The sequence below is a fragment of the Phyllostomus hastatus genome, unplaced genomic scaffold (genome assembly GCF_019186645.2).
Source record: "Phyllostomus hastatus isolate PE091 unplaced genomic scaffold, TTU_PhHast_1.1 phas_scaffold_28, whole genome shotgun sequence".
Taxonomy (NCBI): Eukaryota; Metazoa; Chordata; class Mammalia; order Chiroptera; family Phyllostomidae; genus Phyllostomus; species Phyllostomus hastatus.
In genome coordinates this window covers 11,622,557-11,647,556 of record NW_025334022.1, presented here as the reverse complement: position 1 = coordinate 11,647,556, position 25,000 = coordinate 11,622,557, and the positions used below count along the sequence as shown (strand labels likewise).

The 25,000-nt window shown below is 42.3% G+C and overlaps 1 protein-coding gene across 1 annotated transcript; it reads left to right on the top strand.

Annotated features, from left to right (window-relative positions):
- The first annotated feature begins 3,492 nt into the window (after positions 1 to 3,492).
- LOC123805043 (nuclear RNA export factor 2-like) lies at positions 3,493 to 24,799 on the top strand. Its single transcript, XM_045817471.1, is given in 23 exon segments — positions 3,493 to 3,612; positions 7,630 to 7,780; positions 12,817 to 12,858; positions 12,861 to 12,996; positions 13,217 to 13,370; positions 13,978 to 14,061; positions 14,174 to 14,233; positions 14,347 to 14,427; positions 14,539 to 14,608; positions 14,755 to 14,843; positions 14,962 to 15,066; positions 15,240 to 15,358; positions 17,195 to 17,231; positions 17,703 to 17,768; positions 17,853 to 17,908; positions 18,050 to 18,157; positions 18,290 to 18,345; positions 18,451 to 18,566; positions 18,662 to 18,704; positions 19,264 to 19,336; positions 19,853 to 20,035; positions 24,557 to 24,617; positions 24,755 to 24,799. Coding segments are annotated over 23 exon segments (2,055 nt in total).
- The last annotated feature ends 201 nt before the right edge of the window (positions 24,800 to 25,000 follow it).

The following is a 25,000-nucleotide window of genomic DNA, read 5'->3' as shown; positions in this document are numbered from 1 at the left end:
CTCATCCTATCAAGATGTAAATAAATTTAGATGGCGATGTATGTGCACTTAGGCAAGTCATTTAATAGTTGGCTTTCCTTAAGATTTGAATAAAATGGTAAAATTATGATTGGGTGGGTTTATATCTAGTTGAATGAATAGCCCAGAGGGGATTTAGATGGTACCCAAATGAACTTTTATTCCACAAGCCTTTTGGTATAAGATTATTTGGTGCTATATTATCACTTTCCCTGTTTTTAACACATCTGATGTACTGGAGAAAAGGGTAAAGAGGAACACCAATCAAACAAATAGATTGTCAACTAGCCACAAAAATGGCAAATTCTCTCCTCTGAACATGCCAAGAGAGCAACATTTTTTCACAAAAAGAATGTGAGCCAATTTAAATTGTGAGCATCTTTAGAATTGGTAAGTTCTTCTGCAGAAGTCCATTTTGTGATTAAATCTGGGGGATGGGAATTCAAAACTATATGTCGTAAGAATATTCACTAAGATACCAAGTTACTGTGATCTTTTCAAAATAACTTAAATAGATAAAAATTCATTAAAATTAGCCACACAATTTGAATCAATACTGGGTAAGTCATACAAATTTTAAACAGTAAAATCACTTAAATTGGATGGCATGGCATATTGGGGGAGGGATAAGGATGTGGTGTTGACTACATTACTGAGAGGGTCACCAGTGAATTGCTCTAGAAAATGGTTTTCAGAAACTTTAGGACAAAAATACACTTAGTGTTATGCCACCATAAAATACATTTTCTGTTAACCAGGAAGTGTTGTTTCCTGGTTAAAGCTGGGTAAAAGGACGTGTGCCCAACTTTGACACATTTGCTTTGCTCCCAACTTCTACATCTGAGCACTTGGCGGTAAGAGTGTAAGTCGAGACATACACAGGATCCCAAATGAGCTCTACTTCTGGAGTTAAGTGCTGAATCTAGTAAGATGAAATTTAATGAATAAGTATTAAATCCTGCATTTGCCTATGGGAGACACTACAAAAAACATATGTGAGGAGACATAGTTTAAGATATTACACGTGGAAAAGTGTTGGGATTTTTATTACATGCTTGGTTTAAAGAAGTAGTATGCTCATCCAGACCTAAGGTCACATATGCTCTAAGGCAAATTATTGAAGGTGCTGTTCAGACAAGTAAATGACTAGCCTGTAGCTTCATAGGTATATCCTCAATTGAATAGAAGGTAGACAAAGGCAAATCTGGCTGAATTTGGAAAATGATTTTCAATACTTGGAGCTATGTAAAAAGTTGAATTGACTACCTTGTCATGGAAATAAGAAATGACTGTCAGCATTGAGGCAAGAAAGCGCCTGAGAAAAATATGAGGACATAAGCTCTATTCCACAAACAGCTCACACTCACAGAGAAATTGAACCAATAAATAGGAAATTGCAACATAAATTTAATAAAGACTCCAGTAGGAGTGATGATGGATGCTGTGGGTAGCAAGGGTAACAAGCTGAAAGGGATGGGAAGTGGGCATTCAGGAAAGGTTTCTCAAAGAACGTGACATCTAAAATGGACTTTTTTTTTCCTTCTCAATTCAAAGACTATTTCTTTGATATATCCGCTCAACTATCTTTTAGGTACTTCAAACTTAATATAGCCAACTAGGGTGCCTATTTCTGCCATTACCAGCCATTCATCTCCCAGTTCTTTTTTTCCATTTCTGTAAAATCTTCATCCAGTTCCTTAACCAAACACCATTTGGGCACATCTTCATTCCTACATTAGACCACAAGCAATTCCCTTTGATCATCTCACCGAAGTATTTCTCTTAATGTCCAGTTCTTTTCATCGTCACTGCCACCACTCTAATCTGAAACAGTATTATTTTTTGATCAAACTGCAAAACTGTGTTTGAAAGTAACTGAAACATTGGGCAAAGTTGCCAAGTTCTGAATTACAGGTGAGCAGGAAAAACTGCACAAAGTCAGCAACAGATCGGAGTGCTGTGGTGAACTAAGCCCTTAGGGATTTCAGACTAGCAAGCATATAGTTTCCACTAGAACAACAAAATGAAAAATGCTGGTTTCAGAAATCAAATTGAGTGAACACATTTGTGGGGAAGGAGATGGAGCAAGAATCCAGAGAAAGCTGATCCTAGGCAGTATTATGACAGGAAAATACACTTCTAAAGGAAAAGAATAACACCTTGGAAGTCAAGACCTGTGGCATGTAAACACAGGAGAAAAACAGACACAAAGCAAATGGAAACTCTACCCTTAGTATTTGAAAAAAAAAGAAAACAAGTTGAAAGAAAACATTTAGAGCTTTGAAACAGCATAAATCAAAAAGAGCACCCAGAAATATGTTTTCTTCAGACTCACACGAAATGAAGTCAACAACACTTACCTGTACCCAAAGCTTAGTCTTCTTTCTTTAATGTCGTTTTAGGTTGAATGCTGTTTTCTTTGCATAAAGTAATGTTGAATCAGAGCATTGTTTAACATGGAACACTGCGGATATGTACCTAATCAGAATGTTAGGAACATTTACCACATGTAGAGATATCCATTGAAATTGGAAGTGAGTAAATTTTTTAAAGTCTGTCTTCAAGATGATCAATACAAATGCTTATTTTAATTGCCCATAGCTTAGTCTTTTGAAGTAATTGCTACAATAAGGCAACGACTATGATTTTAGGAAGGACCTGCTTTGTTGCCACGTATTAATTTACATATTATGTTTAACGTATCAGAAAACACCCATAAAATTAGCACACTAGAGAAGAAGTGGGGGCAGGTGAAGCCCAAGTTGTGTATTGAGAAAAGTCACTTGGAGGCACAACTATCACTGGGGAAGCCAGGAATATGGGCAACCTCAGATCGCAGGGTGTTGTGAAGAGGATGGTCTCCTGAAACACGCAGATCAGGAGACCCTGCTGTCATTGTACCCAGCTTGTGAGCATTGTGAATTCCTAAAGCTGTGGTCACGCGGATGCTGCCATCATGTGGGTGCTATAGTTACATGGCAGGCCCGGAGCTACTGGTCACATCTGCACCTGAGTTCCTGTGGTCTCTCTGGATCTGTTGCCACTACAGTCATGAGGTAGATCTAGCTCTTCAAGCCACTAGAGCACCGTGGACTCCTAAAAACCTTGCCCACCATGTGTATTCCCCCTGTCGTGTGGCCCTTACTACTTAGTGGCATGTGGAAGCTCCAGCCCACAAAATTACATAAATGAATGGCTTCTTAGAGTTGTGTGGATACTACGGTCACGTATGCCGCTATGATCACATGTCCGGTTCAGCCACCTTGATCATGTAAAGACTGAGGACTATGGGAGTAAAGATTGAAGACTACGGCAGGCTGCCGATTCTTAAGCCAGCAGTTTCGAGGCTCCTACTATCACTGGACAGGCAAAGCTCTGGCAGTTACGTGAGCACTGCCACTACCCAATCACTGTGGGTCATGTATAACCCAATCACTGTGGGTCATGTATATCCCTACGGTCTTGTACCGCGCTATGATCGCGTACAGCACTGTGATCACGCGAGACTCAGTTCTCAGTCACAGGAAGATTGAGGGCTCTTCAAACCTGCATCTTTCCATCTTGGAGCCTCTGTCGAGAGGTCTTGGGAGTCAGGTAGGGCTCCACAGCTGCATGCTACATGGGTCTTGCAGCCATGTTACGCCCTGTGGCCATGTCTGCCACTGAAGTGTGTGGTAACTCCAAAACTGTAGCTCGGCTTAGCTTTCTGGGGAGTCTCACCTGTAGGTTCAGAAGACTGTGAAAATTGTAGTCTGTGCCCTGGCTCGGGAAATTTTGACGAGACTGGCTCAAACACTAACCTTCCCACCCATTTACATCCTGCCTGGGTGAGCGCTGGGTGGTACTGGGTAGGAGGGGCACCATTTAGGTAAGAGGACTGGGAGTCCCTAGCACAAGTTTTCTGAGAGAATTGGCCGTGGCACAGGGCAGCGCGGCAGGGGTTTGTGGGCTTCTCTCAGTGCCCAGGCTCGAGAAACCGGGTAAGACCCGCGCCTTGCCTCCCCTCCCTGTCCCCACATCAAAGTCCTGCTCTTGTTTTCACCCTCCCATATTCACTGTCTGTACTGTGTGATGGCTCTGCCCTTCTCTGTTCATGTGTTCTTAAGGACGCCAGTGACCTCTTAGATGCCACTTTGTATACAGGATTACAAATCTGATTTCCGTGTCTGTCCCTTATTTGCTACCAAAGAGAAAGAGAGAAATAATTTTCAAAGGAATTTGATTGTTTTCAGTAAAAGTGTGAAAGAAGCATCATGCAAAGTTTCAGAATTTATTTATAATATTTTCTTTGGTGCTTAGCAGTTTCTTTTTGTATCATTATTTTTTAAATCCTCACCTGAGGATATGTTTATTGATTTTGGAGAAAGAGGAAGGGAGAGCGGGAGAGGAGAGGGAGGGGAAACAGCGATATGAGAGAGAAACATCCATCAGTTGCCTCTCCCCCTCCCCCCGCCCGAGCGAACTCCAGCGAGTGAACCCCACAGCCTAAGTGTGTGCCCTGACTGGGATCGAACCCGCGATCTTGGTGTACCAGTCCATGCTCCAGTGTATGGCAGGACGCTCTGACCAACTGAGCCACCAAGCCAGGACTCAGTAGTTTCTTTAAACTGCATGTGGGGTGGGATGCCTCAATCTTTCTGTGCTTGGGGTCCCTAAAGAGTTTAAACCATTCCAACCAAACACTCCTAGGTTTTGATTTTCTAACCATTGCTTCTTAGACCCCTTGAAAACTCCCTGCTTTTCTTCATGTGGAAAACAATAGACAATGCATTTAAGAAAAACATGTTAAGTAAAATCAGGAGGGGTATTGTTCATAAAAATCATGTAGATGCTATGGAGTCAGCGCAATTCAGGAAATAAAGGACTGTGTTTACATCGTGGGCAATTTACATATTATTTGATGGATGGTTAAAGAATATTATTACTTTTGCTCTTATTTTTATTATATTATATCCACCTTATTTTTCTCTCAGTTCAGCACTTCCAAGTTTGTTCAGCGACACAATATGTCCGATAGACAGCAACAACAAAAATGTGATCTTCCATTAAAGGAATCTGGGACATACAGAAATGAAGGTAAAAGGATTTCCATACTGTAACGTTTCTTAAGGTAATATGCTAATATGCAACTTGAATCTCAAAGGGATGGGTAGTGTTTTAGTTGGTCCAGGCTCCTACAAGGGGACACCCTGGACTGGGTCGCCTATAAACAACACAAGTTTATTTCTAGCAGTTCTGGAGACTGAGAAGTCCAAAATCAAGGCACTGGCAGGGTCGGTGTCTGGTGAGAGCCCATTTCCTGGTTCACAAGTGGCTGTCTTCTCCCTGTGTCCTCACCTGGCAGAAAGGCCAAAGGGGCTCTCTGGGTCTCTTTTATAAGGACAATAATCCCATAGGTGAGGGCACTTCCCCCGTGACCTGATCACTTCCCAAAGGCCGCGTCTTCAGGTATCATCAAGTTAGGGGTGTGAAGTTGAAACATAAACATTCAGTCTAAAGCAGCTAGTTTCCTCAACTTATATGGGAATGGAACTTTTTTCCCCACAGACTATTTGAGGTACTACTGTGTTTTAGAAAACGTTTTAGGGTAGACCTTGTTCAACCTAATCTTCTTCTAGCACATTAATACTTTGTACCTATGTAAAATAAGAGCAAAAAACAATGAAATTGATAACAGATATGAAAGAGTTGGAGAAAGTGCTAGATGTTAGTGCTTTCAAAATGTAAGAACACAAACCTCTAGTATAGTGGGTTGAGAAAATTAGGAGGCACAGATCAGCAGCCACTTGTGAGTGGAAATGGTATCATATCATGCTTGCACTTACAGCAAAGCTATAAAAGATAAGACAGGTGCATAATTTGAAATTTTATATGGATGAATTCCAGGGAAAAAAACCCTTTGATATTGAAGCAATATTCTTGACAAACAGTGAGAAGACATAATCACTGGTCCATCTTAAATAGGTATAGAAATGTGAAAAGTAGAAATAAGACAATAGCAAACTAAATGCGGCAATGGCGCAAAACACATAATACGGCATGACAAAGTTGTGTTTATCCTACATTTGCAATGCTGGTTTAACATTAGGAGGTGCACCATGTAACTTAATACATTAATAAGAAAAAGGACTAAGAATAGGGTGATTATCACAAAGATTCTGGAGAAAAACCAGGCATACAATAAAATTCAACAACCCATGGAAATTAAACATGAACACCAATAACTCAGCTAACCAAGAATACAAAAATACTTGTAAAAACTGATAACAGGTATGTAAAAAATTTATAATGAACACCATACATAACAGTGAAACATCCAAAGCACTTCATTTGAAGACAGAATTGGCAAAAATGACTCATAAATAACCGCTTTTGTTCAAGATCTAAGCTGAGACTCCTGGGCATTGCAGTAAGGCAAGAAAAAATACACACATAATTACATAGTTAATAATGGTGTAAATATGAAGAGAAGCAACACTCTAAATATAATTGCCTTTGTATAAGACTGAAGAAAATCTACCAAACTATGGTAATAGCGATTTGGATGTAAGACTAATATTTCCAAAATAATTGCAACAAATAAAAAAATAACATTTTCATTGTGAACAGTTTCATTTACAGTCTTACAAATTTGGCTCCGTGAAATATACAGTGAATTGGCTAATTTGGAAAGTACTGCAACGCTTGTAAATACTCATGTACTTTGCTGTACTGTGGAGACCAAAAAGCTTAAAACAAAAGTAGAGACTTATGTGAGTCACTGAGTGAGTGTGTGCATGTGCGTGCTAGAACCCCTTGCATACAGGCTCCCCAAACAGTTCTCCACGTATCAAGCATACCATCCTGAGACTTGGAGGTGTAACTGAATGACATGGGAGGCACATATAGGTCAATGATGTGGTCAGCTATGTATGATGAAGGAGGTGTCTGTGTTTTATGGAACAACCACAGCAGATTTTGTGGAATTCAGGCTCTGTCATACATGTCAAGTAGCAGGCAGACAGCAGTGGTGTTTCTGGTACATATAGAGGTCTCATAGCATGAATGAGCTTCTCCTGGCTGTGTGGCATCTAAGCCCACTTTCCAGGCCCTCACAGAGGTTTTGTAGGCTATGTAATAAATGTCATTAAAGATGTCTTACTTTAAATTTTTTTTTAAAGATTTTATTTATCTTTGGAGAGAGGGCAAGGGAGGGAGAAAGAGAGGGAGAGAAACATCAATGTGTGGTTGCCTCTTGCTCGCCCCCCCATCCGAGCACCTGGCCAGCAACCATGCATGTGTCCCGACCGGGGAATCGAACCAGCAGCCCTTTGGTTCGCAGACCGGCACTCAATCCACTGAGCCACACCAGCCAGGGCAGATGCCTTATTTTTATGAAATACTTAGAATGAACTCTAAAGTCATAGGTAGAGTACTTGACCTTAAAATGGGTTGCAACTGAAGGGCCCGAGAGGAAATGGGGATTTCAAATAGGTTATCTGACCTAGGAAGATGTGAAGATAGAAAAGATCCAGTTGATGTTGGATGATTCTTTGGCGTCCCAAAGCATGCAGTGGTAAAACAGCTGCAAAAGTTATCACTTGCAGTAATCTGCATTGAAATGCATTTAAGGCCAGCATGTTGGTGGACCAAGGAGCTGCTGTTAAGGACTCAGAGGACACTCCTTTCCCCGACAGCATTGAGAAACATATTGGAAGGACATCTTCATCTCTGAAGTATTCTGAAGTGGATGACTTGTGTAAGCTACAGAGGAGATGGGATGGTAGATACTGCCATTGACACAGTCCCCTTATCTCAGTGGAGATATTGGAATCCTAGAGACACAGGCTAAGTGGAAGCACTTAACCTCGCAGGTAACATGTTTTGATGTACAGGAACCTTTGAAGGTGGCTTATTGGTCAACGGGTACCTTGGATCTTGAAAAATCTGAGCAGTCTCAAAAGTCTGATTAGTGGAAAAGAAATGCAATATAAATATTTATTTGAAATAAACACAGAAGAGCTTAATATAAATAAATGAAATTCTGGATCTGGTGACTTCAGCCAGCTTGATGTCTAATGATGGTCCCTTACTCAGTTCCCACACCTGACCCTGACCCTGACCATGAAAGATTGCTGAGGAAAGACCCTACATTGAAACAATTAACTGTAATAAATTTCCCTGGGCTTCGCTAAAGGGACCTCCAACCGTTCACTCAAGGTACTGTGCACTTGCTTTAGGGACACTTGCTCTAAACCAGAGCTGAAGAAACTTCTTCTGGAAAGGGCCAGAGCATAAATATTTGAGGCTGTGCGGGCTGTTTGGTCTCTGTTGTCACCATTCAACTCTGCTAGTGTAAGGTGAAAGCCACCATAGAAACAGTATGGCTGTGTTGCAGTAAACCTTTATGTATGGGTGCTGATGTGTGAATTTCAAAGAACCTTTATGTGTCAAGAAATATTATTCTTTTGATTTTCAACAATTCAAATATGAAAAAAACATGCCCAACTTACAGGCTCCACAAAACAGGCCACAGGCTAAGTTCGGCCCATAGGCCATAGTTTACCAGTCCCTGATCCAAGCTACTGGAATCACTAGCACCTCAAACACTGAGTGGACAGTCAGCAAAATGAGGTGGCAGTCATTCCTAGGATCTTCTGGCATGCATAAACCAAAAGTTGGTATTTTACCGCAGTGGTTTTCAACATTGGTTGCACACTGAAGTCACGTGAAAGGTTTAAAAAATATGGTGGTCTGGGTCTGACCCCAATTCTCTTTGATTGTTATGGGTGTTGCTAAATGCTAGTGGCTATTTCAGTCTCCCCAAGTTACTCTAGTGTGTAAACAAGGTTGAATATTGCCAAAACAATTTAAGGGTTGAGAGTGCAAACATTTTACAGTGTTAAATTTGTAATTTTTATACTCGTGGTTTTGGAATAATGAATAACTTCTAATAATGAATACATATCATATGTTAATAATAAATAAATAACTGTAGTAGGAAACATGAAAGAATAATTCCCATGCAAGGAAGAGAGAATAATCTGTCTATAAAACAGAAAGGACATGGGAAGACACAATGGTAAGCAGGGGCCACCAGTGGAAGGGCCAGGGTGGAAGCTAATCCACTGGTGAGACCAGAGCCAAGGGATGGATTAAACCCAAGCCACCCACAAGCCCAGGGCTACTGGGCAGTGAAGCCTCCCCTGCAGGAGAGAGTCATAGCCCAGGGTAAGCAAGGAAGGGACAGAGCAAACTCAACAAATCAAATGATTTTCACTGAGGGAATAGACTGATAGAAAAGGCTGGTAAGGGTCTTCAGATAATATTTCCCTAGAGAGATAAAGGAGTGACAGAGGAAGAGGTCATATCCATTGCAAACAAGTAGAAGACTATTCAGGAAAGATGGCTTGTTGAACACAAAGATCTACTTTCACTTCTTCCTGAAACCTCATTAAGGCAACATCAAAGGTGAGCAGATACATACAAGGGGATCTCACTCAGCAGCCAGAAATCCAAGAACACGGATGCAGCTTGAGAAATTATGCTGATTTAAAGAAGCTAGACACGAAGGCCTATGAAATGCATGGTCCTAGTCACATGAAATTCTTGAGCAGACAAAAGTAATATATGGTGACAGAAAGCAGATCAAGGTTTAAATAGACCTGGGAGATAAAGAGGAAATTAATTGGGAACATTTTGGAGTGTGGCATATGCTTTATACCTTTATTACGATGGTGGTGAGCCTTAATAGGTGATTTTCACCTATAAGTAATTTGGGAACAAGGAAAGTTGGCTGCATCGTTCAAAGTGGAAGGTACTAGCTGCTTTATAATGGCCCTGTTACCACTTTTGATTCTGGCAGCAAGACTGTGAAACAGAGATTGTGCTGAGATGCAAATATTCAATAAGTGGATGTCTGTATGTGTGTATGGGTGTCTGTGTGTGGGTGTGTGTGGTAGTATCCCTCTGTGGCTTTTATCACAAATCCACTCTCCTGAGAGATTCCCAAAACAAGGCCATGACTGAGGTGCCTTGTATATGAAGCACCTTGATGAGGGAAGCCTTGGCCCCTGTTCAGGCACTGTAATCACTTGGTTGGTCTGAAAAGTGCTGCAGCTGTTAGCAAACTCACTTTTTTACTTTTTCCTCGGCAACGTTATTGCTGAAGTAATGTCAGTTCTCAAAAATTACTCTAGCTCTTCCTGTAAACCATGTGTTCACTCCTTACCCTTACTGCTCCCTTTTAATATTTTATTTTTTTTTACTTGTATTTGATTTTCATGGACATGGTTTGATTTCCTGGCATTCACCAACACTTCCAAATAAGGTGCCACTTTGGTGTGGTTATTGTTGTTTACTGGTGTTACGAACTCATGACTTTTTAACATGCTCGTGGGCTTCAAACGATTTTATTGCATGTTTGAGCAGAGTGAAGTGTGTAGACCTGTGCTCTGCTGTTGGATTGAAAACCACCAGTGAGGGGGCAGGGATGAAACCAGAGGACTAGATGGAATGCCATATAGATGTTGGTATCTTGTGCAGAGCACGTAGTAATGGAGGTAGTGAGAAGTGGCTAGATTCTGGATAGACTTTCGGAGCGGGGCCTAGAGAATGTCCTGATTGCTGGGTTGTGCAGTGTCAGAGAAAGAGAGCACTCAAGTGTCCTCCAAGTTTTGGGAACTAAGCAAGTGGTATTCATGGGTAAAATGCTCTACCCATGTTCAATTTCACTTCCAGTGCCACACACATGGAAGGTCTCAAGGCCTGTGACTTTTAAGATTGTCCTGACAGTGGGCCACACAGTGAGAGCAATGACTCTCTGGAAGCATTAACCTGAGGCCTGGTTGTCATCAGCACATTGCTGAATGATCAGCCATGATCAGAATTTTACTCACGAGTGGCCCTGAGGAAACATGGGGTAATTGATGTACAAATGTGCAACACACAAACCTAGAGCGCCTTAAATATGAGACCCCAAAGGAAGCTGGCTTCTAACAGTCTAATTTCTGTAATTTTCCTGCCCACTCAAAGCACTGGTGTTGTTGTTTGCTGGTGCACTGTTTCAAGTGCATGTGGTAAAGATAAAATACCATTAGTGAATCCACATATGGGATAGAGAATCGAGACTACCTCGTTTATGTAGATGGAAACAAAAAGCCAACTCCCTCCATGTGGAGAACTAACATACATTGTTGGGAGTGTTTGTGGAGGTGAGGGGTGGACAGCAACACAACTCCTAGGAGAGAGCACAGAGTGCAGCATTACCAAGACACTTTAGGAGCATACTTGTGGTTACAATCTCCCATAGGGTAGATGTCAGGGCTGAAAATTTTAAGAGATGAGAAGCATGATATGGAGATAAAAGAATGACTCAACCAGGGAGACATCCTGATCCTAAGGATGTACACTACTAACAATATGGCCAAAAACTACATAAAGCTAAAACTGATGGTGTTGAAAGGAGAAGTAGCAAAGTCCAAAATGACAGTTGGGGTCTTCAGCAGCCACTCTCAGCAAGAGACAAAATTGCTAGAGGGAAAATGAACAAGGATGGAAGAGATTCGAATAATGCAGTAAACTAACAGGATCCAGCTGACAAATAGAACACTCCACCCAACAGCGGCAGCATACAGTGTTTTTCGTGTGTCTGTAACATTCATCAAGACAGGCCATGACCTGGGCACCTAAACAAACCCCCACACGTTTAAAAAATGAAATTACAGCCTGGCTGGCGTAGCTCAGTGGATTGAGTGTGGCCTGGGAACCAAAGTGTCCCAGGTTCGATTCCCAGCCAGGGTACATTCCTGGGTTGCAGGCCAGAACCCCCAGCAACTGCACATTGATGTTTGTCTCTCCCTCTCTCTCTCTCTCTCTCTCTCTCTCTCTCTCTCTCTCTCTCTCTCTCTCTCTCCCCCTCCCTCCCTCCCTCCCTCCCTCCATCCCTTCCCTCTCTAAAAATAAATAAATAAAATCTTTAAAGAAATCTCTATGGTTTTAAAAAAAATGAAATTACATGCAGGATGTTCTCTGTCCATAAAGGGATCAAATTGGAAATCAATAACAGAAAGAGAAAGGAGGAACCTGTAGAGATTGGGAAATAGTACTTGAAACACCATTCCAGTTTCCATGTTATAGAAGAGCTGAGATTAGAAAGAGTTGTTGCCTGGTCTCAAAAGCATTTCAGACTGGACGAAGAGAAAGCTTTCTCTGGATATTTCAAATAGAGTACTGTTCGGACCGAGGTTGGAGGGAGGGGGACAGTTTAGGAGGCTGCTACCTGTGTTGCACCTGACACTAAAGCTTGTACTGCACCAGCAAAGGAAGCACAGCTTGCTGAGTGTTAGTGGAATCAGTTTAGTGGCTCATTGAGTTTGAGAAGCATGAGAGAGATGGCCTCCCATGTATTGCTGAGGTAGTTAGAGAGCCCTGAGAGAGGCAAGATTCACATGGCTTTCTGATGTATGGCTGGTGTCCAGTCTATGCAACCCTTGGAGGCATACACCTCTGTTCTTTATACACCCTGCTCCATTTTTAAAAAGTTTCAACACAGTTTCCTCCTCCTCTTCCCCTCTCCCCTCCTCCTCTTCATCCTGCTCTTCCTGCTTCATCCTGCAGGATTTGTCCCTGGCTAGCATCACCTGTCAGAAAAGGCTCTCCTATGTGAGCAGGCAGAGGAGTTTCCTTTCTGGGGTTTGAGGGACTGGTCCCTTAGGGAAGATTGGAACTTTGCCCTACTATGCTGATAGCCTAAGAAATGGTACATGGCAAGCAGGAAGAGGCATGTCTCCAAACTTGCACTTGTTTTCCTTGTTTCAGAAGACAATGATACTGGTAGACCACTCCAAGGAAGAAAGCAAGGTTGGAGTCCTTTCGAGGTGATTTTGGCAAGAGGAACCCTCATTGTCCGCATGGTGGATATGAGCTTCAGCCTTCACACATCCAGAAGGATGGTGGAAATGTTGACAGGAGGGGTGTCCTGAAGTACCAAGTAAGACAGTAAGTGACCAGGCAGCCTGGTTTGCATGTAGCAGCCCTTGGGACCATGCAGTTCTTTCACTGTCAATGTTTTTTTTTTATTATCTCACTGGCAAACTGAGGAGTGCTAGAGGTTAAATCATGATTCACCAATTGCAGTCTTGATGTCAGAGAAGGAAGAGTGTATAGAAGATTTTCTTATCATTTATGGCCACCCTTCTCCTCCACTCCTTCTCCACAGTACTCCCTATTCTATGAGATACGACAAGTGGAGAGTGAAATGGCATAATGAAGGCCAAATCCGTGTCACTCTGTGGAGCAATAGAAAGCATCTCAAGAGAGAGATGGTGGAGGACAAACAAGATGGAACCCAGTCTAGTTGGTTCAAGATCACAGTGAGTATCCTGGAATAATGTATGGAGTGTGCTGGAGGGAAAGGTCAGGCGAACCTCTGTTGGTCTCATGTAGAGATAGTACTCTGCTGGGGACAGTTTACAATCTTCCCTTTTTATTACTAGGACTTAACATTCTTTACTCATCTAAGGGCACATTCAGAGAAGCAATAAAAGGAAACAGGCTGACTGTAAGGAAAATGGAGGAGGCTGTCTAAAGGCAAAAGTGGAACTACTGCCATGGAAATGGAGCAAGTTCATACTGGATGTCTCTGTGTGTCTCACACTGAGTGTGGGAGATGGGGCGCTGAGTCTCTGGAAAGCTTGTCAGAGGGTCGAGCAGTGTCCTAGATAGGATCACCTGGAACTTTATAAAAGAAGGAAAATGTCTAACATTTTAAGTTGATTATGGGGAGGAGAGCTTTGAATGGTGAGGTAATGGTTGTAAGAACCCCAATTTGGCAGAAACATAAGAAATCGTGCCACTGATCTCTTCTTTAAGAGCCCTTTAAAGCTGAGTAGCAGTTTGGAAAAGTGCTGTGTCAGGTCTGTTCTCCAGCCTTATCCCACATTGTTTCTCCTGTCTCTGTGCCCTTCTTTTGACCCTTAGATTCCCTTTGGAAAAAAGTGTGACAAGACCTGGCTAATGAATTCAATCCAGAGCCATTGCAGTGTCCCCTTCACTCCAGTGGACGTAAGACAGGATGGTGAAGCCAGATGAGGGGGCACACAGGGAATGCGGAGAGGCCTAGCTCAGCTGTGGCCATGAGCCCCTGACACTGTTGTCATTGCTTGAATCCCTGTAGTTCCACTACACACAGCACAGGGTTCAGAGCTACAAGATTTGTGATGAGGAAAACAAAAAGGTGTGTGTTGAGGGCATTGTCTGTACTTAGTTTGAGAAAGGAAAACACGAAGGGCTGGTCCTTGTCTTTGGAACTTGATTTCCCAGTGCTTACCCTTCCTCTTCTCCCTGCAGATACCTATCTTTGTAGATACTTCTGCTGTACCTTACTCTGTGCGGGATAAGTTGGCACCAGAAAAAACGACACAACTAAAGGTAACACAGTCTCAAGGGTACATGTTAGCCCCAGACCCAGCAGTTCGACCTCACAACCCTGATTTCCCTGTCACCACCACATCAGAGCTCAGTCTCCATCTCTCTGTGCAGCTGACCATGAGCAAAAGATATGATGTCTCCCAGAAAGCTCTTGATCTCCAGAGTCTATGCTATGACCCAGGTACGGTTGACAGCAGAAATTTTGGGGCAGGTGAGGACAGAGGTTACTGCTTGGGAGCGAGCCTTAGGGATGGTTATGAGGGAAGGTTTGGTTCTTGTCCTGGCCACCTCTCAACCTTCTCATTCTCCACTCTGGATTTCCTGAAGACTTGGTGCACCATGATATTGATATAATACTGAATCACAGAAACTGCATGACTGCCACTCTGCAGATCATCAAAATGAGTTTCCCTGAGGTGAGGCCATGGGTCCAGTCCTGGTGTTATGGTTGGGGGTGGAACAGGTGGGACAGAGAGCAGTTTTGCCTCCCAAGTCCCAGATAGTAACCATCACTCTAACTCTTCTTTCCCAAAGCTGTTGTCCTTGAACTTGCACAACAACAGACTGTTTCAGCTGGATGGCCTATCTGATATTACACAGATGGTCCCCACAATCAGGATCCTGAACCTGTCCAAAAATGAGGTGAGAGAGGGACAGATCAAAGAGTGGTTGAGGGTAGTGGGTAGTGGTTATGAGAGTGCTGATGGTGGTCAGACACAGGAACCTGTGGGTAAAGGAGGGGGCTGTGGGTTCAGGGGCTTGGATGTCCCTCTTTCCCTGGGACCATTTTTTAATTTCCTCCACGCATTGTGCAACTTAACTCCACCTGGGAGTTGGGGAAGATCAAAGGCCTGAAGCTCGAAGAGCTGTGGCTGGAAGGGAATCCCTTGTGTGACACCTTCCCAGACCAATCCACCTACAAAAGATCAGTGTGAAGCCCTGTCAGCCCTCCTGGACACCTTTGATCCCTGGGAACCCTGTCACAGAAGTTGGCACCCTGGGTCTTTGAGAGAACCACAAACTCCACCTTCTCTTTTCTGTGTCCCTTACCTATGTGTAAAGGTCTCTCATCCTTCCTCTGACCTGCTCACCTGTTCCCCATGTCTGGCGTCTGGTTCCTGACTCTGCATCTAGTTTTCTCTAGGGGTCTGGTTTCTTTCTCTCCATCTACGTTTCTCTAGCCTGCCAACCTAAAGGTATGCTCTAGAATGCAGGGCTCCCCCTAGTCACCAGGATTGAGTGTTGAGGCTCAAGGCAGATACTGTGGCCTGGACTAGGAAATATCTTCCACCTCAGAGTCAGACTCAGATAGGCCTTCCTGCTTCTGAGATGACATAGAGGATCCCTATCCTATTCTGGGAGGAACCTTCTTTCCCATGCTTCAAAAGCTGTGTCCCCTCCAATCCCAGGCTGACATGGCAACTTTCCCACCCCATGCCAAGGGCCCAGTACTTGGGTGGCTGTCATCATGACAACCCTTGTTTTACTACAATGCCAGGGGATGGGGCATCCTTGGGAAAATCCAGGGTTTCCTGAGTCAGGGTCAGAAGTGAGCCAGCACCAGTGAGCAAAGGGCCTCCTGAGGCAGCAATGGAAGGCAGAGGGCATAGGGGGTTGAGGAGACAGAAGACAATCCTATTAGGGGCACTGCCCCTCACTCCACTCATGACACACCTGCCTTGTCCTTCAGAGGAGCCCTGGATACTCCACACAGGTAGGATTCCTCGGGCAAGGAACCAACTAGGACCGGCACAGATGCTCAGGAACCATAAGGAGAGAAGGTGGTGATCATAAGAGGGGATCAGAGACCCCCAAGCCCATGCTGAGCTGGGGTCTGGCCTTTCCTCCTTCTAGGAGAGGTCACCTGACCCCATGGCTGCTGCATTTCCAACTCTCAGTTTGGACTGAGCTCCTACAGTTGACAAAGCCTCAACCAGCATCCCATGGCCCTTAGACCACCAAGTGCATGATTTCCATTCTTACCTGGAGACTCAGGGCCATCCAAGAACAGATGAAGGAAAGGGCTGTTGTAGGGGTGTCCTGTTCCCTTTTTCTTTCTCCTTATTTGGCCCCCATCCTCCACTCAGGGCCACACATCTTTCCCTTCACTTTTTCCCCTTTTTCTTTTTTCCCCACTCCCCTATGTCTTCCCGATCTCCTTTTCTATCTTCGTTTCCTTCCCCTTTCCCCTTCCTGCTTCCTTATCCCTCCCTTGCTCACCTCCTTGCCCCAACATTTTGGACCATGCATGGGGTTGGCCCTGGTCCTGGTAGGATGCAGGGCCCCCAGTGAGGTAGCAGAGCTTTGGGCTCCCACCCCCTACCGCTTCTCTGGAGCCCTTACTGGGGAGCAGGAGGAACACAGGGATGCAGAGAAGGTTAAGAAGCCTTGGAGTCTGGGTCTAAATGCTGTGTCTTAAAGCACTGGAAAAAGGAATCATGGCCCTCTGGACAGGAGCTAACTAGCAGGATGCAGAGGGCTTGAGAGAGAGGGAGGGCAGGATGGAAAACTTGATGGAGGGTGGGAGGAAATATAAATCTGAAGGTGTGGAAAGAGATGAGGAGACTCTGTGTTTCTGAGATTCCATATGGCAAATGGCCAGTGCTCAGCAGGCAATGGACCCAGATTCCTTGAGTTCAGAGGCCGACGAGGGGGCCGCTATGTGGGGAGAACACCTGTCTCTGTTCATGTCATCAGTGTTTTCACTAAATGGAAGCATTGCAACCCAAACTTTTAACCACTTCTTTCTGTTTTTGGATTTGGACAGTGCCATCAGGAAATGTTTCCCCAAGTTGTTACGCTTGGTAAGTGCCTTAATTCATCATCTCTACTCACAATGACGACCTGCACACCTGCACTCAAGCACTTTGAGTCTTGCCTAAATTACACGTTTGCTTCAGATCCTTATGCATTTTGGGGTACATGGACTTCTGTAAAAGATATGAATATGGTCTCTGTGGAAATGTACACAGACACAGAGTGAGACAAGAAGAAAGGGAGGGAGGGAAGGAGGTGGGGAGGAAGAGAGGGAGGAACAGAGACACACACAGACAGAAACACATACACAGCCACACACACACAAAAGTTGCATAGAACAGTAGAGACTTCCAGGACCTCATGATGCAGATACCCACTGTAATATTTCCCATTAAATTTCTAAGTTCTTTTCATTCCTGACTTCTGTCCTTCACTATCCCATGAACCCATCCATTCCCCTAATTATTGAGGACAAGTTTCCTTTGTCTACACAGTCAACTTCCTCTTCCCTTCTCCAGGATGGCCAGGATTTAACCCCACCAATTACTGCTGACATTGCCAAGCCCAACTTAAAGCCTTACAAAGTGAGGGAGAAAGGTCAACATTTGGGGTATTTATTGCAAGGGAGGCTTTATCAGCCACATTGCCTCAAATGTCTTTCATTGCAGGAAAGCTATAAAGGACCTGATGTTGTGAAGAGCCTGATGCTGCAATTCCTCCAGCAGTGAGTACCCTGGGACCCACCAGGAATGAGAGATGGCTGGGACACACTGGGCCAACAAGCACAAGACTGCTCATGGGAGTCTTCAAGTCCCATTTGAGGTCCAGACCATGGAGATATACTGTCTTCAGTGTCCCCTCACAGATATTACTTGATCTATGACTCTGGAGACAGACAGAGTCTCCTTGGTGCTTATCACGATGAGGCCTGTTTCTCCTTAACCATTCCCTTCAACCCGAATGATCCAGATCCGTGAGTATCACAGCTTGGACTCTGCTCCTGGGCTGTGTGTCTCCCAAGCAGACACAGGCCAGCTTGTAGCAACACCCACACTGGCCAGACTACCACATCCTGGTCTTTTCTTTGTTTTGTGTCTCCAGGAAGCAGCTTGTTTGAGTACTTCAAAAATAACAGGAATATGAAGAACCTCAAGGACCCCAGTGTGTGTAGGATGGGGAAGATTGGGCAGCCAAAGGGGTCATGAAGGGGCCAGTCATAGATCCCTGGGTGTGGCAGCCTTGACCTTTGCAGTCCTTCCCCCACAGACCTGCGCTTTCAACTGCTGAAACATACAAAACGTGATGTTGTGTGCTCCCTCTGTGTGTTGCCCAAAACTCAGAATGACTTCAGCTCCTTCATCTTGGACATGTGGTTCCTGTCGGTGAGAATCCACTTCTTCCCTTGGGCTGACCCAGAAAGATGTAGGTGGTTGGGAGGTGTAGATGGTGACTGAGCACCTGCACTCTTTTCTTTCAGGAAAGCATGATCTTTGTCTGGGTCAGTGGAGTGTTGAAGGAGGGTGAGTGTGTGTAGACCCCCCCCTCCAGATGCCCCACTTGTCCCTCCTGCAGCCTGGGACCTCTCTCAGAACTCTCTCGACTTCCCTGACCCCTCCCCTTTTTTCCTGTTCCCTCTGTGTTCTCCTGCTTCCACTCTGCCCCGAACCCATCCTGCTCTGACCTGCACCCATGCCTGTCAGCCCCACACAGCTGAGCTCTTAGGGATACAAGTGTGGGTTTTGGTGGCTTTCATCCCTGATCCTTACTCTGAGACCTTGGGCTAGTTACACGGAACTCTTTTTTCCTCTTTTGCAAACTGGGGCTAATAATGCCCACCTCTTGGGTAGCTGCTAAAAATGAATCGAATGAACTTGTGAAGTGGTTGTCCCAGGGCATAGTAGGGTCCATGTTAGTGGGAGAAGATTGCACCTATCCTTGCCCTCCCCATTCCTGTCACCCTGACTCCCAGTGAACTGTTGTCCCCTTGGGCATGTGTGGAGTCCGACCCTTACTGAGGAATGCAGTGGGAGCTTGTGAAGCATTGTGACTCTTGAGGTGGAATTGTTAGTGTTGTTGAAGTGGAAGGACAGTCTCAGGGTTGTGTGTGTGCCTTCTCCCGAACCTTCATTGCTACCCCTGCCAGCAGTTCCAGGTGAGTGTTGTGCTCATGGTAGAAACTGGTAGCACAGCCCAGTGTCAAGGGTGTGGGTATGTGGCAGTGCAGATTTTTTTTTCATTATTGTGGAAAGTCAACAGGTAGATCCAAGAAACAGTCCAGCATTGGGGTTAAGAGTGTGAGCTCTGGAGTTAGAACACTGGGTTCTCTTCATGATACCAACACTAACTACATTTTTACTTTAGTGAAATGACATGACTTCTGTGACATTATGTGTTCCTCTGAAAATGGTTTTAGACTGTCCTCGTTCTTGGACTGTTTTTCAGAGTCATTGGAAGGGGGTTATATGTAAAAATCTAGTGAAAGTGGTAGACTTTCTCTCAAAGGGTAAGCTTAGTGGGAGTGGTGGAGCTTCCACGTAAGGAATCCAGTGGGTAAACTTAGTCACGTTAGGGAAGATCTGGATCCTTAGTGGTGATGGAAGTAGGATCATTGTTTAGGGTTCGGGTTTGTTTATTAGTCTGTTGTCTGTGGACACATTTTCCCTTCCAGTATGTACACCTTGAATGATGAGCTGTTTGTGAGAGATGCTACCACCAGGGAGACTCAGAGGACTTTCTCCATCCCCGTGCTCACATCCTCCTGCAGTTCTGAGACCACCCTCTCCCAGGAGCAACAAGATATGATGCTGCTTTTCTCTATCCAGTCTGGCATGAAACCACAGTGGTCTCAGAAGTGAGTATTGGATTTGCTCGAGGGTAGGAGGTAGATCACAGATTGTTTGGCTAAATAATGGGAACACATAGGTAATTTGGAGAAATATGCATTTGGATAGTTTTGCTTTCAAAAGTAGTAGGCCAATGAAAAAATAACCAAATTTTATATTGATATATGTAAAGTTTTTTTTTAACAGTGTAATAATCAGATGGCATGATCTTTTACTTGGAAATCCTAACAAATCCATTTGGAAAATATTAGAAAAGCTGAATGACTTTAGCAGTTTCAGGATACAAAATTAGTATCCAGAAATCAGTTTCATTTTTATATGTTGATGATGAACTAACAGAAAGGGAAATTAAGTAAACAGTTTTATACATAATTGCTTTATAAAGAATGAAATACCTTGGGTAAACCTAACCAAGGATATAAAAACCTGTACTCTGAAAATTATAAGACATTGAAGAAAGAAGTTAAAAAAGATATAAATAAGTGGAAGCATCTGCCATGTTCATGGATAGCAAGCATTCACATCATTAAAATGTCCCCATTACACAAAGCAATCTATAGATTCAATGCAATTCCTATCAAGATTCCAATGACACATTTCACAGAACTAGAACAAATATTTCAAAACTTTATGTGCAACCACAAAAGACCCCACATGGTAACAGCAATCCTGAGAAAGAAGAAAAAAATTGAGGGAATCACGCTACCTATTCTCAAACTGTACAACATGGCAATAGTAATCAAAACAGCCTGGTGCTGGCATGAAAATAGACACATAGGTCAATGTGACAGAATTGAAGGGCCTAAAAATAAACCCAAAATGTTATAGTCAGTTAATGTTCGACAGAGGAAGCAAGCACATATAATCGGCTAAATATAGTTTATTCAGTAAATGATGTTTGGGAAATTGGACAGATATGCAAAGAAAAATGGAAGTAGAACATCTTTTTACACCACACACAAGAATAAATTTAAAATGGTTCAAATACTTAAATATTAGACCCAAAACCATCAAAATGTTAGAAGAAAACATAGACAAATCTCAGATATTGCTTGTAGCAATGTTTTTTTTTTTTTTTGATATATGTTCCCTGGAAAGGGAAACAAAAGAAAAAATAAAGGGGACTACATCAAACAAAAAATCTTTTCACAGCAAAGGAAATGATCATTATCATCATCAACAACAACAACAAAAACAACCCACAGAATGGGAGAACATATTCACAAATACATCTGGTAAGAGGCTAATATCCAAAATTTATAAAGTACTTGGAACACTCAATAAAAAATCTGAACAACCCAATTAAAAATGCACAAAGAATCTGAATAAACAATTATCCAAGAAGGACATACAGATGGCCAATAGAGCTATGGAAAGATGCTCAGTGTCACTAACCAACAGAGAAATGCAAATTAAAACCACAATGAGATATCACCTCACGCTGCTCAGAATGTTTATCATCAGTAAATCAAAAAACAAGTGCTGGCAAAGTTGTGGGAAAAGGGGAACCATTTCGCATTGTTGGTGGGGATGCAGACTAGTGCAGCCACTGTGGAAAGCAGTATGGAGATACCACAAAAAAATAAAGATGGATCTGCCTTTCAACCCAGCTATTCTGCTTCTGGAAATATATCTGAAGGAACCTAAAACACTATTTCAAAAGAATATAAGCACCCTTGTATTCATTGCAGTGTTATTTACAATCACCAAGATATGGAAACAGCCCAATTGTCCATCAGTAGATGAGTGGATAAATCAACTGTGGGACATTTACACAATGGAATACTGCTTAGCCATAAAAAAAGAAAATTTTACCTTTTGTGACAGTATGGATGGGCCTGGAGAACATTATGCTAAGTGAAATAAGCCATTTAGAGAAAGACATGTACCCTATGATTTCACTCATATGTGGAATCTAATGAACAAACTGAACTATCAAGGAAAATGAGGACAGACTCATAGATGGAGAGCAGGATGACAACTAATGGGGCCGAGGTTAGGTTGTGGAGGGATTGATCAAAAAGGAAAAAGGGCTGGTGGGCATGGTGAACAGTGTGGTGATTTCTGGCAGCATGGGTTATGAGGGACTAAATGGTAATGGAAAAAATACCAGAAAGATAAAGAAGATCAATATAGAAAAATCATTTGCATTTCTTTGTCCTACAATGAGCAATCCTAAAATGAGATTAAGGAAATGATTTCATTTATAATAGAATAAAAATAATAAATACTTAGGAAGACTTAATGTAGTAAAAACCTTACATTTCAAAGTGTTTGAAATATAGTTTTTTTTAATTTTTTTAAGATTTTATTTCTTTTTAGAGAGAGTGGGAGGAAGGGAGAAAAAAAGAGAAACATCAATATGTGGTTGCCTCTTGTGCACCCCAAACTGGGGTTCTGGCCTGCAACTCAGGCATATGCCCTGACTGGGAATCAAAGTGAAGATATTTTGGTTTGCAGGCCAGCACTCAATCAATCCATTGAGCCACACCAGCCACAGCTAGATATTTTTTAAATGAATTAAAGAACACCTAAAAGTGGAAGGACATGCTGTGTTTTGGTTTTCAAGATGTGATATTGTTAAGATGGTAATACTATTCAGACTGGCCCAAAGATTCAATACCATTCTAATCAAAATCCTAAGCTGGCTCTTTTCAAGAAATTGATAAGGTCATCCATTCACATGGAAATGCAGTGGATTTAGAATACTACAAACAATATCAAACAGGAAGAATAAATTTGAAGGGCTCATGATTCTCAATCCTAAGAATTTCAAAGCTTACTGCAAAGTTATTTTAATCAAGACTGCATTATGAAATCTATATAATTTTTTAACTATTGTCATCTAGTAAATTCAATAAAAAAGAAAAAATACATTGTATGGTACTAATATTTTGGTAGAGATATAGATCAATACAATGGAATTGAGAGTTTAGAAATAAACCATAGCATTTATAGTCATTTGATTTTCAACTAGGTGTCAATTTTTTAAATTAAAAAAAAAACCTAGGCTTTTCAACAAATTGTGCTGGGACACCTCTGTATCTGCATGCAAAAAAATGAATTTTGACCATTACCAAACATTTTATTTAAATATTACTTAAAATGGCTCAAATACTTAAATGTAACATCTACAGCTATAAAAACTCTTAAGAAAAAACATATGTGTATATCTTCATGACCTTGAATTAGGCAGCAGTTTCTTAAATATGAGTCATAAACTACAAGCAACTAAAGAAACAAACAACTTTCACTTCATCAAAATAAAAATATTTTATGTGTTCAAAGACCCTATCAAGAAAGTGAAAATACAAGCAAACAATGGTAGAAAATATTTTCAAATCTCATATCTGGTAAGGTATACTTTCCAGAATATCTGGAGGACATTTACAACTCAACAATAAAGACAAACAACAACCTAATTTGAAAATGAGAAAATGATTTGAATAGATATTTCTCTAAAGATGATATGTTGAAAAACAAACACATGAAAATATATTCAGCATCATTAGAGAAATGCAAATAAAAAATGAGATACCACTTCACATACACTAAGACGGCTTTTAAGTGAAATAGAAGGTAAGTGTAGATGAGGATGTGGGAATATTAGAACTTTCATATATTACTGGTACAAATGCAAAATGAAGCACCCACTGCAGAAAACTTTTTGGAAGTTTCACAAAATGTTAAACATGGAGTTACCATATTTCTTAGTAATCCCACTCCTAAATATATGACAAGAGAAATAAAACATACATTCAAGCAAAAGCTTGTACAGGAAGGTTCATCGCAGTTTTCTTCCACTAGGAAACAACCCAGATGAACTGATTAAAAATATGGTACATTCATATAACAGCATATTATAAATTCATAAATAGAACACAGTTCTTACATACATCATGACATAGATAAACCCTGAGAATGTTACACTAAGTGAAAGAAGCCAGCCGCAAAAGCTCACATATTGTATGATTTTATTTACATGAAATGTCCAGTATAGGAAAATCCATAGGTACTGAAAACAAATTTGCAATTGCCAGGGTCTAGGGAAAGGGAAGGAATATGGAGTGATCTCTCATGCTTAAGGAGTTTTTGAGCTGATGAAAATATTTTGGAATTAGGTACTTGTAATGGTTACACATTTGTGTAATATACTAAAAAGCACTGAATTGTATACTTTGAAATGGCAAGCACTATGTTATGTGCACTATAGCGCAATAAAGTATAATTGAAAACTTGCATTTTTAGGTTTCCGTTTGTTATTTTTTCAACCATCTTTCTTTATCAACATTATTAAGCTCCTGCGTTCTTCTGAACACTTCTAGTTTTGTTTTGTATTCTAGTGGGTATGGATGCTAGTGACAGAGGTTTTGGTTTTCACTAGGCCTTTCCTCATCATTACACGTTGTGCTCTTTTCTGGCACATCTGTCCCAGCATAGATATAGCGACATAGACTTAGTGGTGGCATTGCCTGGTCTGAGTGTCTGCCCTGTGGTACTAAGGGAGATGACCTGTTCTCCCACTCCAGGTGCCTTCAGGACAATGAGTGGCACTACACCAGAGCTGCTCAGGTCTTCACTATGCTCAAGGTGAGGTCTGGGTCTCAAGTGGGTTATGATGAGTGTTTCTGGGCCTTTGGGAAGGCCAAGAAAGTGGAACCTGGTGCCCTGGAATGAAACTCAATGAGGGAACTGGCTCTTCTGACATCCCAACTCTTCCTCTGAAGATGAAGGGCATGATCCCAGAGGAGGCCTTCAAACAAATATCTTAAAAAGACCCCTCAGTTGTCATCTTTGCCTTCATCCCCGTAGTTCTGTTTTGTGTTTTCTCCAGCCTAAGGCCATACCCATGACTGGGCTGGTGGCCTGGCTGACCAAGAGGCTGAAGTTACTTTATAGGTCAGGTAACATAACCATCTGAAGGGTCATTTGTTTTGTTTATTTTCCCCATTCACAATTGCTGGTTTTGTTTT